Source organism: Palaemon carinicauda, chromosome 41 (genome assembly GCF_036898095.1).
Source record: "Palaemon carinicauda isolate YSFRI2023 chromosome 41, ASM3689809v2, whole genome shotgun sequence".
NCBI lineage: Eukaryota > Metazoa > Arthropoda > Malacostraca > Decapoda > Palaemonidae > Palaemon > Palaemon carinicauda.
Genome location: NC_090765.1, coordinates 35,397,701 through 35,416,292, shown reverse-complemented (window position 1 = coordinate 35,416,292; position 18,592 = coordinate 35,397,701). Strand labels below are relative to the sequence as shown.

Genomic DNA, 18,592 nt, shown 5'->3' with positions numbered 1-18,592 from the left:
TATATATAATTACTTTAATGAAAATTAAGAAACAGACTTTGCCAATTCTAGTCTAGCGAAATGGAAAAAATGAAGACATTTATAGTTATATAGATACCCTCTAGCCATAAATGTTTACACAACATTTATAGCCATATAAATACCCTCTCAATACAAATGTTTACCAGGTAAGAGGATGAATGCATTTGGTCCCTGTGAGGGTGTTGTATTGTCAATGTACTGAGAGCATTAAAACGTCTGTGTACCCCTCAACCCTAAGCTCTAACCACTATTTATCTGAACACTTGGGTCATATGGCAAAATTTTCATAAATCAAATGTCACACATTGTACACCACAGCTGAAGTTATTTTTCAATTAGAATCTAATCAATCTTAACAAAAAAAAAAGTATACAACATAGTCACGCTTTGCTGAATTCTTTCTTGCTTAACTGAGCACAGGTGGTTACCCCTGTGCCTATTCTTAACCTACAGACCAATTATATGAGATGCAAAGATTTGGTTGTTTGGTATAGAAATAATTTTCAATAACTTATTTGTTGATAAAAAATTTGTATTTGAGAAAAAAATAAAGCTCTTTATTAAAGATATAACTTGAAAACCTGATATATGTTAAGCTGTAGTTATGAACAAAAAAATAAATCAAATAAAACAACATAGCCAAAACCAAGCAGTCAGAAAAAAAGGTCACTGTTAACATCATCATTAACTTTTTTTTTTTTTCTTGCCCCTTCCTGATCTTAAATTTAGTAAATCTAATACTGTTTGATCTGGTAGATCCCTAAATTCATCGAATCTATCTTGAATTACATACTCTGATTCAAAATGTGAATGATATCTTACGAGTGTCAAACTTATACTCGTACATACAAGTCTTATTACAGACTACACAAGATTTTATTTCAGAAGACACAGCTTGGACATTGTATTAAAATCTTAATATGATATAGCTACAATCACAATAAAAAAAATCCTCAAATGAAATTAGCATCACTAAATGAGATGCACACCAAACTTGATAAAATGAAATTGATGGATTGTATATGGTGGCATCTAACAACCATGAAGTGTATTAGCAGTTCTTGAGATAAAGATATAGGAGGGCTAGTCATACAAACCCACTACTAATTCTCTAATTATTTAATATGTCAACTAAGCTGTGCTTGTAAAATATATAGTACAATAAATGTTGGGTAAGATTTATTGAACTATTGACTCCTACATAATCAAAAGTTGCATGAACTAAATTTATTGAATAAACTTACCTGGATACACGTAGGACCACATGGAATTTCGCAAATGTGGCAAGACACTCGAGGGATTTGTTGGGGAATGTAGAATCAAAACATCACATGCATCACTTGTAGGAGGTGGAGTGGAAGTAGAAAAGTGAGACACAGCATCTTGACTAGTAACCAGACCATCATCTCGTAGAGAAAAGATGCTCATAGTACCCTCACTTCCACCACACCACAATGACCTTAAGAGAAAAATACCATGTAACTAACATTTTAGCTGATTTTTAAAATTCTAACAGTACAAAAATTTGATAAAATTACAGGTCTAAAAGTAGAAATTATCATGAAAATAGCATTTCAATAACATGTTTTGAATATGTTATAATCTCTATAGACTGTTACATAGAGTATATGGTACACAATGGTTGAGAACACATTAGTTTTCTGAAACTAAATACTGTATTTTCATAGATAAAACCACAAATATAGTTAAATAATCAAAACTTACTCAATAATCTGTTTAATAAATAATTCCTGAATCTTCTATGAGGCAAAATAAACTCTCTCCTCTTGTACTTTTGCATATGTTTCTGCATCTTTACTTTTCTAGTTCTTAGAGATCTAAATGCTGGGGTATGCATAATTACAGAGTACTGTACATTATTCTAAATTTACAGATATTTTATACATTGAATCACCGAACCATTTAAGCTTACGTCTTGGTACATTTTGTTTATTTTTAACCACCCTATTTTTTTAACCACATTAATTCATAGAGACTTGTTTTCAAAATTAAACATTAGAATGGATGAATAATTTCCCAGTTTTATAATTGGATTTTTCTTGAGTAGGTTGATGAGTGTTGTTTCATATTTTATCTGTTACTTCTCTATTTAAATTTTTTTTAATCTTTACTATTTCCCTTTATAGTTTAATTCCCATTTCTTAGTTTCTTTTCTTTTTCATACAGGGATGATTTCCCTAGTAGGGTCCATGGACTTGTAGCAATTTCAACTAGGGTTATACAGTACTATAATAATAATGGTGTTTATGAAAATAAAATAATAAAGTTAATAGAAATAATAATGATGATGCAATTAATAAGAGTAATAATGATAATAAGGATAACTAATAATGATAATTAATTAGTGTTAACCAACAAATATTATACTATTGTTCACAAATCTATGAGAAAATTTACATCCTTTTGTACTAAAGATTATGGCATTATGCACACATTCTGAAAAGAGAAACAGAATTTGAATAATAAACTTTATTTCAATACTTACCTGGGGTTCACCTCGCTTCCTCTGCGAAGCTCATTCATACTGACACTTTTTATTAAAGAACTTGGCTTGGGTAACTAAATATATGACGTTTCACTTGAATTTAAAAGATCTCTTAGCATCACTAATCAGTGTGGAGGCAAAAGAGGACTTAGTTGAGCCCCTGGTAAGTATTGAAATAAATGTTATCATTCAAATTTTGTTTTTTCTTTCAGAATGTTTGTGTAATGAGCTAATGGTATAATCTTTAGTACAAAAGGCTGTGAATTGTATGGGTTTCTCATAGGTACTTTACCTATACCTTTTGAAAGGAAAGAAAATAGGAAAATATTTATTACATTTTGGGGGTAAACATCAATAAACTGAGCTTCTGGAGAAGAAGCAATATAAACATAAGGTGAATATATAAATAATCTTTTTTATTATTAACTGAAAGGTACTACCAATGCCACTTCTTACCATAAACCACTAGATGGTTTAATTACTTTACTAGGGTCACATAACTTTTGAAAGGAAAGAAAATGAGAAAATTTTTATCAAATTCTAGGAGTAACCATCAATGAACTGAGCTTCTGGAAAAGAAGCATAAAGAACATCAAGAAAGTTCATAGAAATAGTATAAAGATTATGTACACCTTACAAATATGTAATAAAGATCACTTACCATGCAGATGGAATATGAGCAACAGCCAAACAGTGAATTTGTTGAGTAGAACCAGCTAATTCAGTCATGACAAAACTCCCTTCTCCTAAGACAGGTGATGTTGGTGTGACATCAGAACTACACAAGAAAAGTCGACCATTGCAAAGAGCAACAGCCACACGTCCAAGAGCGTGTATGCTGCAGAGCGATCGTACGGGGGATGACTGTGGGGCATCAGGTTCAAGGCAGTAGCTAAAGACTCTGCTGTAGTCAATCATGCTGCAATGACATCAGAAACAGAATTTCAATTATAAAATTTATTAATTTGATACTTACCAGAGTCACATTGCTAATATCGAAGTGTTAGCTTAACCTTAGAATAAAAAAAAACAAAGATTTGCCCTACAAAAATAGTTCTTCCTATTGGGGACCAACCAACATGGTATTGTACTCATACTGCTATGCAGAAACCTTGCCCCGTGGTCACCATGAACCACTGATATATACCTACCTGATAAAAATACCTTTCATATACAGTACAGTACTGTATAAATATCAAAACTTCCAATTTCACCAATAAGTGAATAAAAGTTTTACCCAAGCCTCAAGCCCTTTTTTAGGTGATGCCCAAGTTAACTCATCTTGGTACAAAAATTATTCGAGCTATGAATATTTTATATCTATAGAGCCTAAAATCTATATAAATAAACAAGAAATTTCCAAGGATAAATTCTTGTAAAATAAAGTGAGGTAGCCACATATGCAATATCATGATCTCTAGCTTTCAGAATAGGAAGATTCTCCATCTAACTGCAAGTTCTCAAGTGCATAACAAGAATCTTGATGTAAAATTAGTCAAAACACCTGGTATTTCAGAATTACTTTTAGTATTACTGCATCCCCAACAAGTTAAAAAGTCAATAATTTCCTTTAGGTCATGGTGTCCTATTAAATACCTTTTGATAATAAAGGGCAGAACTCTTAAAATAATATTGGGTAAAAGACAGGCTTTCCAACTAATGGTAGACACTTTATCCTATAACTAACACTTCTCTGGTCAACCAAGCTGTATAGACTAAAACAAAGGAATATCTCTTTGTGAATTCCCCCCAACTGTTCCGTTATACTAATTTGTCATGTATCAGACAATTTTAGGCATGTAAGTAGTAAATGAAAAGGCAAAAATAAATTTGATTTGATATAGGCTTCTCTGCCACTTTACTTGACATAATATTGGCCTAAACTATAATCTTCCATAAATGGAGCTAAATCTCATTTGAGTAGATTTCACTGACTGATCTACCATAGATGAATAATTTGAATCAGTATATATTTAAGTCTTCTTTTCTTTGGTTCTGTGATTGCCTTCCATAAAATCATGAAGAAATATTCAGTCTTTAAATTGAATTCTCCCTCCATACAAGCACCTCTCACCTCAGGAATATCATGTAAAAATTTGATATCTTGAACTTGCAGATAATTAGCCTAGAACATATCCAAAAAAAATACTAAAGCCATAAAAATCCTATATGCTTTAAGATACTGGGTTGAAACCATGATATACCTTATATTACATTCATAGAGGTACTAGCCACCTAACTACAGTACATTACTTGCTATTTTATTGGTATTCTTCCGTTGTATCTCTCATATGATAATTTTTTTTCATGTTTTATACCACCAATATCATTAACAATTCATGTCTTATACCATCAATATCATTAACAACATTAAGAAATGTATCTTAATAAAAAAAAAACTTGATAATTAAGTAAAAAAAAAACATATCAAACTTACTTGTAACCATGGATATTTCCAGCATTATCTCCAAGCCATACATACTGTCCAACACAACACATAGCAGTAATGGCATCAGGCAAACCTTCAATACTTGTGTATTCATTCCATCCCCACTCTCCTGCCCCAACCATGTCAAGTTGTGGAGATGTACGACTAACCCACACGCTGCCTTGGTCCCGGACTACTAACTCACCATCTAGAATAAAATACTCTAGTTATATTAAATCTTATAGAACCAAGAATAAAATAAAAGTAGGAAAGCCTTGCCTTTTATTTCCATAAACAAAAATTACCGGTATATTACTAACAGATTATAAGGGAAACTATTTCTTATAACATATATCGAAAGTTAGAGCAAAGAAGAATTTAATAACAAAATATTTCAGTCTAATTTGAATTTTTTTTTCTTAAATAAACTATATACTTGTATTCCACTCAGTTTTATCTGTGATATAAAAATGCAGCAGACTAAACTTATTCAATTGCAAAATTATACATCATCATCTCTCTTATTATGGACCTAACTATGTTAATGAATTTAAACAATAAAAAAGAATACCTATAGATCAGGAAACTTTTTAAAAGAAATAGATAAGCCAAATCATTCTAAGACTAGGAAAAACTTAACATTTATATAATTTCATATTACCCAAATTTAAAAGACAACTTACATTATCATAAACTAAGTTTTATAAAGTAATAAAAAACAAGTAAAAATGTATGAAAGAACCTAATTTTAAAGCAATAAGTTAAAAATAAATTCAAAGCGGACTATCCCCTGCGGAAAATAAATAATCTTGACTAAAAAAATCTTGTATGTATTTGTACAAAGTTTTATCAGGTAATGTGAAGATAAAACATTTGTAGTTTGTCACTGAGATGCTGCCACTACAATATCCAATCTTTTGCAGTGTACCTTTCGCCCCATGGTTACTCCTTTGAATAATTTACAACTCCCCTGAAGTGAATTTAATGAAAACAACACATCCAAAACATGGCTTATAAAGCTATACAAGCACAAGAACATATTCACAGAACTTAAGCCTTGCACATAATGGCAAACTAACACAGCATAAAAAATGAAAATGAAAAAACACAGTATACTGGCAACTACATGAAGAACAGACACAAAAATTTGTTATGTATTGATAAACAAAAAAAAAAAAAACTATTTGAAGCAAGACATATTGTCAAATAGATCATTTTAACAGTAGCACTCCTAACCATAGTACATCAAGCATTTACGCTTCCTATTATCATGGGTTGCTCACCTTCACTGAACATCACAACTGACACCCCATCAAAGATAAGCACAAAAGTAAAATACATGGGTATTTTTTTATGAACAAAAAAGTTAAAAATGCATTTATCAGTCACAATTAAAAGATTGTCTTGAAGTATATAATATTATATTAGGGACATACCTTCATCTTTTACCAAGATAGGTGGTACTCTAATGGCATCCATTATATTTAATGAATGATCAAGAGAAGCTACATCAAGTAAGTGAGTGAACTCCGGGGCTGAAGCAATTGACACAATCTGGGAAGCTGATGGTCTTAGTCTTGGTTGTTGTGACCAGCACATTACCATAAGGTCCAACACATAAACTGGGTATTCTGTTTCCTGTGAAAACAATAAAGAAAATTAATTCTTAATTCTAAATAAACTTGCTATAAAAATGACAAACTACACCAATGCATTGCTACATGAACGAGTTCCGTTCCCAAGGAAACATTAGCCAAGTGATAATTCATTAATTAAAGTGCATTTTCTCATTGATTTCCATTATAAACATTGAGATATGTTCCTACGAGCTCCGCAAAGTTCACCAGCTTCCCAATCCAAGGCTTAATATACAGTCATAAACTAGAATACCTAAACAACTTTGTTTTATTAACATTAAGTAATAATATTGACCAGACCAAGATGATTTGGAATGTATATTTTGTTCTTGTGAGTAGAAAAACTGGAAATTTAAAATGACACTGATATTTTCAATATAGTAATATACCCCTTAAAATTAAAGAAAACTATATTAAGAAAACTAAACAAACTTTCTTGGGCACTGCACTAACGCTTGCCCTATAAACTTTCAAACCATTGTCAGGGTTAATTAACCCTAACAATGGTTAGAAAGCAAAGTAGAAAAAGGGTATGTGCAAGGAAATCATAAAATAACGTGGCTATCCATTACTGTAATATTCAAACGTGGGATATGAATCTATCCAAAAAAAAATAAAAGTATGAAAGCAAGCGCAGTTAGTCGCAGCAGGAAATGCACTTGCAATACAAACGTAAACTACTACTTATAATTCACAAAATATAAACATATATGGCTCATAAATATTAAATTTAATAACATATCTAATACAGTACTTGAAAATTAATTATAAAAATACTAGTAACCACAAAACAAAATAATTACAATCCAAACACACAGTGAATGAATGCAAGAAAAAAAACACACAAGGTCAATTGGGGTGTGAAAAGCATTAGCATGTGAACTGTAGACTGGTATACAATACTATCCTTATGATTCACAAAATTTGACTCAATTATAATTCTAATATAATTTTACAGTTAGAAATTACCAATTAAAATATTCATAACTTCAAAATTTTTAGTGTGTAAATCGACGCATGGGACAAAATTATTTGACTTGTCCATCCATCCATATACCAAGGCACTTCCCCCAATTTTGGGGGGTAGCCGACACCAACAATGAAACAAAACAAAAAGGGGACCTCTACTCTCTATGTTCCTTCAGCCTAATCAGGGACTCAACCGAGTTCAGCTGGTACTGCTAGGGTGCCACAGCCCAACCTCCCACATTTCCACCACAGATGAAGCTTCATAATGCTGACTCCCCTACTGCTGCTACCTCCGCGGTCATCTAAGGCACCGGAGGAAGCAGCAGGGCCTACTGGAACTGCGTCACAATCGCTCGCCATTCATTCCTATTTCTAGCACGCTCTCTTGCCTCTCTCACATCTATCCTCCTATCACCCAGAGCTTTCTTCACACCATCCATCCACCCAAACCTTGGCCTTCCTCTTGTACTTCTCCCATCAACTCTTGCATTCATCACCTTCTTTAGCAGACAACCATTTTCCATTCTCTCAACATGGCCAAACCACCTCAACACATTCATATCCACTCTAGCCGCTAACTCATTTCTTACACCCGTTCTCTCCCTCACCACTTCGTTCCTAACCCTATCTACTCAAGATACACCAGCCATACTCCTTAGACACTTCATCTCAAACACATTCAATTTCTGTCTCTCCATCACTTTCATTCCCCACAACTCCGATCCATACATCACAGTTGGTACAATCACTTTCTCATATAGAACTCTCTTTACATTCATGCCCAACCCTCTATTTTTTACTACTCCCTTAACTGCCCCCAACACTTTGCAACCTTCATTCACTCTCTGACGTACATCTGCTTCCACTCCACCATTTGCTGCAACAATAGACCCCAAGTACTTAAACTGATCCACCTCCTCAAGTAACTCTCCATTCAACATGACATTCAACCTTGCACCACCTTCCCTTCTCGTACATCTCATAACCTTACTCTTACCCACATTAACTCTCAACTTCCTTCTCTCACACACCCTTCCAAATTCTGTCACTAGTCGGTCAAGCTTCTCTTCTGTGTCTGCAACCAGTACAGTATCATCTGCAAACAACAACTGATTTACCTCCCATTCATGGTCATTCTCGTCTACCAGTTTTAATCCTCGTCCAAGCACTCGAGCATTCACCTCTCTCACCACTCCATCAACATACAAGTTAAACAACCACGGCGACATCACACATCCCTGTCTCAGCCCCACTCTCACCGGAAACCAATCACTCACTTCATTTCCTATTCTAACACATGCTTTACTACCTTTGTAGAAACTTTTCACTGCTTGCAACAACCTTCCACCAACTCCATATAACCTCATCACATTCCACATTGCTTCCCTATCAGCTCTATCATATGCTTTCTCCAGATCCATAAACGCAACATACACCTCCTTACCTTTTGCTAAATATGATATTTTAATTATAAAATAAATTTTTGAATATACTTACCCGGTGAATATATAGCTGCAACTCTGTTGCTCGACAGACAAACTCTACGGAAAAAACTCGCCAGCGATCGCTACACAGGTTGCGGGTGTGCCCAACAGCGCCATCTGTCGACCAGATACCCAGCTCTTATGTAAACAAAGACTCAATTTTCTCCTTGTCCCACTGCGTCTCTATTGGGGAGGAAGGGAGGGTCATTTAATTTATATATTCACCGGGTAAGTATATTCAAAAATTTATTTTATAATTAAAATATCATTTTTAAATATTTAACTTAGCCGGTGAATATATAGCTGATTCACACCCAGGATGGTGGGTAGAGACCAGTAATATATGTTTACATTTTATGAGCTAAGAGTTTTTTATTTCATTTTAGAAGTTATCAAAATAACAAAAACAAAATAAATAGGTACCTGGTAAGGAAGTCGACTTGAACAATTACTCTGCCTTTTAAGTACGTCTTCCTTACGGAGCCTCGCGATCCTCTTAGGATGCTGATCGACCCCTAGGAGCTGAAGTATCAAGGGTTGCAACCCATACAACAGGACCTCATCAAACCCCTAATCTAGGTGCTCTCAAGAAATGACTTTGACCACCCGCCAAATCAACCAGGATGCGAAAGGCTTCTTAGCCTTCCGGACAACCCATAAAAAACAACATTTCAAGAGACAGATTAAAAGGATAAGGAATTAGGGAATTGTAGTGGTTGAGCCCTCACCCACTACTGCACTCGCTGCTACGAATGGTCCCAGTGTGTAGCAGTTCTCGTAAAGAGACTGGACATCTTTCAAGTAAAATGACGCGAACACTGACTTGCTTCTCCAATAGGTTGCGTCCATTATACTTTGCAGAGATATATTTTGCTTAAAGGCCACGGAAGTTGTTACAGCTCTAACTTCGTGCGTCTTCACCTCAAGCAAAGTTCGGTCTTCCTCACTCAGATGTGAATGAGCTTCTCGTATTAACAATCTGATAAAGTCTGACCAAGCATTCTTTGACATAGGCAAGGATGGTTTCTTAACTGAACACCATAAAGCTTCAGATTGGCCTCGTAAAGGTTTAGTACGCTTTAAATAGAACTTAAGAGCTCTAACAGGGCATAAGACTCTTTCTAGTTCATTGCCTACGATCTACGATAAGCTGGGAATATCGAAAGATTTAGGCCAAGGCCGAGAAGGCAGCTCATTTTTGGCTAGAAAACCAAGTTGCAGCGAACAAGTGGCTTTTTCCGACGAAAATCCGATGTTCTTGCTGAAGGCATGAATCTCACTGACTCTTTTAGCCGAGGCTAAGCATACCAGGAAAAGCGTCTTAAGAGTGAGATCTTTCAGGGAGGCTGATTGTAACGGCTCCAACCTGTCTGACATGAGGAATCTTAGTACCATGTCTAAATTCCATCCAGGGGTAGCCAAACGACGCTCCTTGGTGGTCTCAAAAGACTTAAGGAGGTCTTGCAGATCTTTATGTTTGGAAAGATCTAAGCCTCTATGCCGGAAGACCGATGCCAACATGCTTCCGTAGCCCTTGATAGTGGGAGCTGAAAGGGATCGTCCTTTTCTCAGGTATAAGAGAAAATCAGCTATTTGAGCTACAGAGGTACTGGTCGAGGATACAGAAACTGACTTGCACCAGTCTCGAAAGACTTCCCACTTCGACTGGTAGACTCTAATGGAAGACGCTCTCCTTGCTCTAGCAATCGCACTGGCTGCTTCCTTCGAAAAGCCTCTAGCTCTCGAGAGTCTTTCGATAGTCTGAAGGCAGTCAGACGAAGAGCGTGGAGGCTTTGGAGTACCTTCTTTACGTGTGGCTGACGTAGAAGGTCTACCCTTAGAGGAAGACTTCTGGGAACGTCTACTAACCATCGAAGTATCTCGGTGAACCATTCTCTCGCGGGCCAGAGGGAAGCAACTAACGTCAACCTTGTCCCTTCGTGAGAGGCGAACTTCTGCAGTACCTTGTTGACAATCTTGAACGGTGGGAATGCGTAGAGATCCAAATGTGACCAATCTAGGACGAAAGCATCTATATGTATTGCTGCTGGGTCCGGGACTGGAGAGCAATAGATTGGAAGCCTCTTGGTCAGCGAGGTTGCAAAGAGATCTATGGATGGTTTACCCCAAGTGGCCCAAAGTCTCTTGCACACATCCTTGTGGAGGGTCCATTCGGTTGGAATTACTTGCCCTTTCCGACTGAGACAATCTGCTATGACGTTCAAGTCGCCTTGGATGAACCTCGTTACTAGGGAGATGTCTTGACCTTTTGACCAGATGAGCAGGTCCCTTGCGATCTCGTACAACGTCAGTGAGTGGGTACCTCCTTGTTTGGAGATGTACGCCAAGGCCGTGGTGTTGTCCGAGTTAACTTCCACCACTTTGCCTCGAAGGAGAGACTTGAAGCTTTTCAAGGCCAGATGTACTGCCAACAGCTCCTTGCAGTTGATATGCATGCTCCTCTGACTCGAGTTCCACAGTCCTGAGCATTCCCGACCGTCTAGTGTCGCGCCCCAGCCCACGTCCGATGCGTCCGAGAAGAGAACGTGGTTGGGAGTCTGAACAGCCAGGGGAAGACCCTCTCTTAGGTTGATATTGTCCTTCCACCAAGTCAGACAAGACTTTATCTTTTCGGAAACCGGGATCGAGACCGCTTCTAGCGTCTTGTCCTTTTTCCAGTGAAAAGCTAGATGGTATTGAAGAGGACGGAGGTGTAGTCTTCCTAGTGACACAAATTGTTCCACGGATGACAGCGTCCATACCAGACTCATCCACAGCCTGACTGAGCAGCGTTCCTTCTTCAGCATCTTCTGGATGGATAGCAGGGCTTGATCTATTCTGGGGGCTGATCGTCTTGTTGTTCAGCAACGTCCTCATCAGAGGGTTCCTCATCCGAAAACTGATGAGGAAACGGCAACGGAGTGGGCAACGTCTGGCTCGCTGAGTCCGGTCGCACTGGTGCATGCGTGACGGAGCCGGACGCAACATCATGGAACTGCTGCACAGTCTGTGAACTGTCAACAACCATGGGTGCGCGAGGAAGCACAGCGTCCACCCGAGACTGTCTAGACCGTCTGGGTTGTGCAGTCAACACCATACCGGGTTGCTGAGGTTGACGCACTGCGTCAAAACAAGTCACCTCTGCTGGTTGTTGAACGTCCTGAACGTCAACAACCACCTCCGAGCGTCGCTTAACGTCAACGTGCGGCTGGCAACCCACACTGGGTCGCATCAGTGGAGGAACCACCTCAACTGGCAGACGCGAGAAGGTTACCTCAGCGTCAACAGGGCGCACAACCGACCGGTTGGAAGGTTGTTGGCCAGAAGGTTCGGCAGCAACCTTCTCCGCATTAAAGTCCTCTATCAAGGACGCAAGCTTGGACTGCATGTCTTACAGCAAAGCCCATTTAGGGTCTACGGGAGCAGGTGCGGCAACAGACGGGGTTAGCGACTGAGGCGGTACCGCTTTCCATCCCTGAAAGCCTTGTTTATGCATGACATAATTGTACAGCAAAACTTCAAAGGCTCGAAAACAGCTGTGAAGTTGACCTGTAAAAAACTTGGAGCATCTCCTGGCCAGGCGCCAGGGAGAGTCTACGAGATTTGAGAAGTCTATCTGGGCAGAGGCATGAACTCCCAAGCCGAGAACTTCTCTTGTGTCATATCAGACTCTCGCTCTATAAGCCAGTTTAAAAGAAGGGAAAGCAAAGGCTGTATCCCCCAAACTCCTCCTGGTGATAAACCAGTCGCCTAGCCAACGTAAAGCTCTCTAGGAGAGCGAGAGAGCACTAGCTTAAAAACAACGGCTTCGAAATAGCTAGGCCTAGTGTAAGCTCTGACGTTTAGGCGAACGAGGAGCAGCAGTTACAAAAAGATCCGGACAAAGATCCTTAAAAAAAAATCATCATGATTTAATTAAAGTCCATAGAGGGCTAAGCAGCTTTAGGCTCCTCTTCATCTGACAGAGTCCTCAAGGGAATATCAGTAGGAGGGGGAACAGCAACTTCCTCATCTACAGGAACCTTGTCCGATAAAAGCTGAGTCTCAAGCAAGGGAGAGACCTACCGTGGTGGCAATGCTTTACAAGCAGAGTCCACACTCACTGGTGCATTAGTAGCGGACCAGAAACGCAACGTCATGTAACTGCTTGACAGTCTGTGAACTGTCAACAACTGAACTGTCAACCACAACAGGTGCGTGAGGACGCACAGCGTCCACTCGAGACTGCTTTGACTGCCTAGACTGAGCAGTCAAAACAACTCTAGAATGCGGAGGTTGACGCACAGCGTCAAAACAAGTCAACTCCGATTGTTAGCGAACGTCTTGAACGTCAACAGGAGCATCAGCAAGTGGCCTAACGTCCAAATGCGGCTGAAAATCCACACGAGACCGCATCGAGTGTGGTTCTAAACAACCTGACTGACGTGACTTAGCTACGCCAACGTCAACAGGAAGCACAAAGGAACGTTAGGTTGGCTGAAAGCCAGGATATCGATGAGATAAACGGCTAGACTCAACGGACTAATCGGCAGAATAGTCTTCCATAAGGGAGGCAAGCATATTCTGCATGTCTTGCCATACAACCCATTAAGGATCAACGGAAATGGTTGTGGTAAGAGACGAGGGTAACGTCTGTGACCGCAACACTTTGCCAACAAAAAACTCTCGGAGTCTGTGTTACGCTTTTGTTAGGCGGCGAGCAGTTATCCGATGACTGCATAGGGTCAGAGCTGTCCTAATGGCTGTAACCAGGACGCTGGACCTGTCCTGAAAGGACTGACTTTCGCTTAAGGGCTTCAAAACCTTGTGACAGGTTTCTTATGCGAAAAGCCTTCGGATGACGAGGAGAAAAAACGTCTCTCTCGTCTTATGGTAGGGGAGATCTTGGTAAGATACACCCGATACCATAGAGGGAAACGTCTGTTCGTTGATCAAGGCCTCTCGAACCCATAAGTCGTTCGACATTACTTCTCCCCTGTTTGGGAGCTTGCAAGAGGTCCCGGACTAGGTGAACGACAGGCACGAACAGACGAACCCTCGGACGCAACACTGTAACACTTTGCGCAATATCACTTTATCACTTTGATTTTCTGTTTTGCACTTATTTCACTGAAATCGAAACTTTTACTGATTTCTACCTGAAGCACGCAATTCTACCCTTATCAAAAGGTAGTAATTGCGAAATCAGTCGTATAATGCAAGCTCATTAATACCAGCAAAAAACAGAAAACATATTTTAAGATAAAAATTTCAGTGGCTGGGGAAGAGACTAAACACTAGTTCCTTCAAAACTACGTTTTCAATCTCTAACCGCACATAGCCTGGGGACGAGAATAAAAACTAAAAACGTTTTATCCTTTCTCCCCGTACCGAGACTAGGGACGAGAGCAACTCGAGAACAACGTTACCCGCTTGAACGGAACGTTTTCTCTCCTCTCTCTCCCTCCGTCTCTATCTCTCTCTCTCTTTCTCTCTTGATTTCGCACCTAAAAGAAGAGCCCAATTACATTTCGTCAAAAAAAACATGTTATTTGACCAAAGGAAAAAACTGAAAGGTTTTTCAATTAAAAAGTTCCTTTAACATAGAATTTAAAACATTTAAGCTTAGAAAGAATGAACAAAACGTCAGAATCGATTTACTCTTTCTGCAAAGTGAAACCGTAATACACTCTCTCTCTATCGTAACGATAGAGCGCATGTTGAACGTCCTGAACGTCAACAACTGCGTAGCATAAATAAACTAAACGTTAATTCATCTTTGAAAAAGGTACGAAGACTATTCAAAGAAATTCTTTCATAAAATATTTCATTTAAAAAGTTTTAAATCCTTAGCTCTTTAAAAGCTATTTACGATATAAAGGGCTCAACGTTGATTAACTTCGGTTTCCAAGTTAGGACCGCCTACTCTCAGGAAAGGTCGCATATAAACAAAACATTAAAATTTATTTTTTATGTTTATTATAAATGGAAAGTTAATCGAAGAGGAAAATCTATAATTAATTTATAACGTGATAAGATAATTACTAAAAGCCTAAACACACTTCCGTCTAAGGGAAGGGTCGGCCATTTAAAAGTGAAAGAAAGTCCATACTCTCTTTGTCACCAAAATTAAATCTATCCAAAACGAGTTCAAGATTTAAGATGAAGGTAAAACACCTGCACTGCGAAAGCTCAAACCAGAATATAGTACTTCACCAAATATGATGGGAAAAACTCCAGGTTTCAACAGCGAGTAAAGTACGTCTTGTCGACACGTCGACAGAGAGAAAATTGAGTCTTTGTTTACATAAGAGCTGGGTATCTGGTCGACAGATGGCGCTGTTGGGCACACCCGCAACCTGTGTAGCGATCGCTGGCGAGTTTTTTCCGTAGAGTTTGTCTGTCGAGCAACAGAGTTGCAGCTATATATTCACCGGCTAAGTTAAATATTTAAAAATTTCTCGCATATCTGCCTAACTGTAAAAATCTGATTCATACAACCCCTACCTCTTCTAAAACCACCCTGTACTTCCAAGATTGCATTCTCTGTTTTATCCTTAATCCTATTAATCAATACTCTACCATACACTTTTCCAACTACACTCAACAAACTAATACCTCTTGAATTACTACACTCATGCACATCTCCCTTACCCTTGTATAGTGGTACAATACATGCACAAACCCAATCTACTGGTACCATTGACAACACAAAACACATATTGAACAATCTCACCAACCATTCAAGTACAGTCACACCCCCTTCCTTCAACATCTCAGCTTTCACACCATCCATACCAGATGCTTTTCCTACTCTCGTTTCATCTAGTGCTCTCCTCACTTCATCTATTGTAATCTCTCTCTCATTCTCATCTCCCATCACTGGCACCTCAACACCTGGAACAGCAATTGTATCTGCCTCCCTTGTATCTTCAAATATATGTTCATCAAATCGTCGTATACCAGGGTGTTGGTGTAGTCTACTGTTTACCTAAAATATTGAGAGGATACTTACCCGATGAGTAAGAGCAGGTCTCCCTCCTTCTAAGACATGTTCTTTAACATTATCACAGTGTTCATACGGCTGATGAGTAGTTAGCAGCTCATACATAAACATGCCAAATGAAAAACAGTCAACCTGAAAAGAAAAAAAATCAACACCAGGCATCCAATATATTGTGGCACTAAGATTAAATATAATTATAATTTTGCTTGTAAGCAAAATAAAAATGACAATGACCACAAAAATCAACATAGAAAATGGAAGCATTAGTATATGCTGTAAAGATCTATAATACAGTACAGTACATTTCCCACATAAACTAGGATTTACAGTAATTCATGTTTTCTATAAAAACAAAATAAGAAATTCAGATATAAAATGTCCTTGAATTCTTTTTATTTGCTATCAGTAATAAACCAGAAAAGCAATGCACTATGGAGGGAGGACACTTTCAATTTGTCCTATGTCAATGGGAGTTGGTAGCTCAAAGTGCATAACTACTTTTGTCTCAGTTTATTTGAGATAAAACCTTTTGGGCACTCGTTTACTAAAGTCCTTGTGTAGCTGCAAGAAATATATGAATGACTCAAACACCTCTACATCTGCAAAATATGGGTATCATGTTTTAAGACCATGGTGTTTAACTGGACTCCTACTACCAATAGTATGCATAATTTCTAACCCATTCTAAAAACATAACTCACTTCAATTGGATAATTTTATATTGAGAAACTTTTTATGAGAAATATTTAAAAGGTTATCTTGTGGACACAATCACTGTACAGTATATACTGTAAAAGTCAAAATATCCAATGACGCACAATGGGTAATCTTATCCTAATTGAATATGCATCCAATAAAATTTGAAAAATCACTTCAAACCCACATTACAGTTCTGTTCTGAAAATGCAAGTCTGTGATCTGATATTTCGTCTATCGAACAAAATAGCTTTATAAAGATGTGAATGAATTCAAATCACAATAAGTGACAGTCAATACTGAAAATGAAGAAAGCTAATGATAATTCCATTATGTACTCTTTTTCCCTGAATTTGCATGCTCTCTGATGGCAATCACTTCTCTAATAGAAATCAACTACAGAGTTGACTATAAAAGGGAATTCTTGACTGTGAACTCTTCCCTAAATAGCAACAAAAATTTCAATTGTATATAAAGTTAAGGTGTCCATACTCATAAATGTAAAGGTTGTTTTTAAAATATGTCATACTGTATAAAATATTGGATACCATAATATAGGCAGGTTTATATATTAACACAAAGAAACATTATAAAACATTTACAGTAATTACATCTAAATCATTTTAATATTCATGGCATATTTTAGGCAAATTTTTTTTACAGCATTTGTGAGTTCTAACATAACACAATTTATAAACTATAACAGAATAAATTAAGTTCACGATTATCATAGTAAGGGGAAGTGTACCATCAGAAACCTTATATTTATCAGAACTTTCTTTATATCAAGAAGTAAACCTAAGGTTTGAAAGTTGTTAGGGACACCTACTGTGTCTGCATAGACATAGGAGGTTGATGACTTGTTTCAAAGCAAACCTCTTCAGATGTAATAACACTAACATTGATAACACAACTTGGCAAAGAATAAAAATGGAGGATTCATAAAGGTGTGAAAGTAAATGCAGAGAATAAAAATATACAAATACACAGTTACTGTATTATGCTCTAACACCATAAGATGAGTAAAATACATTCCATCACTAATATCTTACCTTTTCAGTATACTCTTCTTCACCATTGTGTCTCATCATTTCTGGTGCCATAAACCCTTCTGTTCCACCAAAACCCTTTGTACCAGTGGGTAAGCTGGAACGACTGATACCTGCAACACAATGAGGTATTTATGGGTATTTATGTTACCTCAGGGGAATGTGATTTGTTGATAGAGGGAGGTTGGAGCTTAGAGGAATAAACCTTCTTGACTTATAGCTTGAAGGAGTGAAGATGATATTTAAGTTTTATAAATTTGAAAGAAAATACTGTTCTGTGCACAATTAGCAGTATCATGTCCCACTCCTCACAAAATTACTTGACGCTCTTCATAATTAAGATGCTTTCAAGGAAATAACATAATTTGAATAATTGTAGGTATCCACTACTACATCCTACTGTTACTCAAAAAGCATGAAGATAGTCTATTCAAATTTTGTTAAAAAAATCTTATTCAAAATATACTGATGCATTTAAAGCTCAACAAAGGGAAACATTCAAATAAAAAAATACTGTTCATAAAGTACCTAGCATTGTCTTTCTTCAATCAGTATTAATGATAAACTCTAGAACTAAATAGACTTGATACAATGTTTTTGATAATCTTACCATAATCTGCTAACCGGACATCAACTTTAGGTTGAGGGTGATGATGGAATGGGGGTGGAAGCTCCCAAACTAAAACATTCTCACTTTTCAGGTCTCGGTAAATAATATGTTGGCCATGAAGATACTCTAAAGCCTTGGCAACCTGAACAAAGGTAAAATGCAATTCTTCATTGAAATGATACTCATAAACACAAGATAATAATAAGC

The 18,592-nt window shown here is 37.5% G+C and overlaps 1 protein-coding gene across 12 annotated transcripts in view; it reads right to left on the bottom strand.

Moving 5' to 3' along the window:
* Positions 1-18,592, bottom strand: part of Lrrk (Leucine-rich repeat kinase) — a 638,733-nt gene that overhangs the window by 13,274 nt on the left and 606,867 nt on the right. For 9 of the 12 annotated variants that reach the window (XM_068364492.1, XM_068364493.1, XM_068364495.1 and 6 more), the window contains 8 exons: positions 18,386-18,527; positions 17,779-17,888; positions 16,040-16,162; positions 6,392-6,593; positions 6,239-6,256; positions 4,965-5,163; positions 3,189-3,446; positions 1,266-1,480 (listed from right to left, as the gene is read on the bottom strand). In XM_068364492.1, coding sequence (XP_068220593.1) covers positions 1,266-1,480; positions 3,189-3,446; positions 4,965-5,163; positions 6,239-6,256; positions 6,392-6,593; positions 16,040-16,162; positions 17,779-17,888; positions 18,386-18,527 — 1,267 coding nt within the window. The remainder of the gene's footprint in view (positions 1-1,265; positions 1,481-3,188; positions 3,447-4,964; positions 5,164-6,238; positions 6,257-6,391; positions 6,594-16,039; positions 16,163-17,778; positions 17,889-18,385; positions 18,528-18,592) is intronic. The other 3 variants (XM_068364488.1, XM_068364497.1, XM_068364496.1) reach the window with 1 other exon arrangement.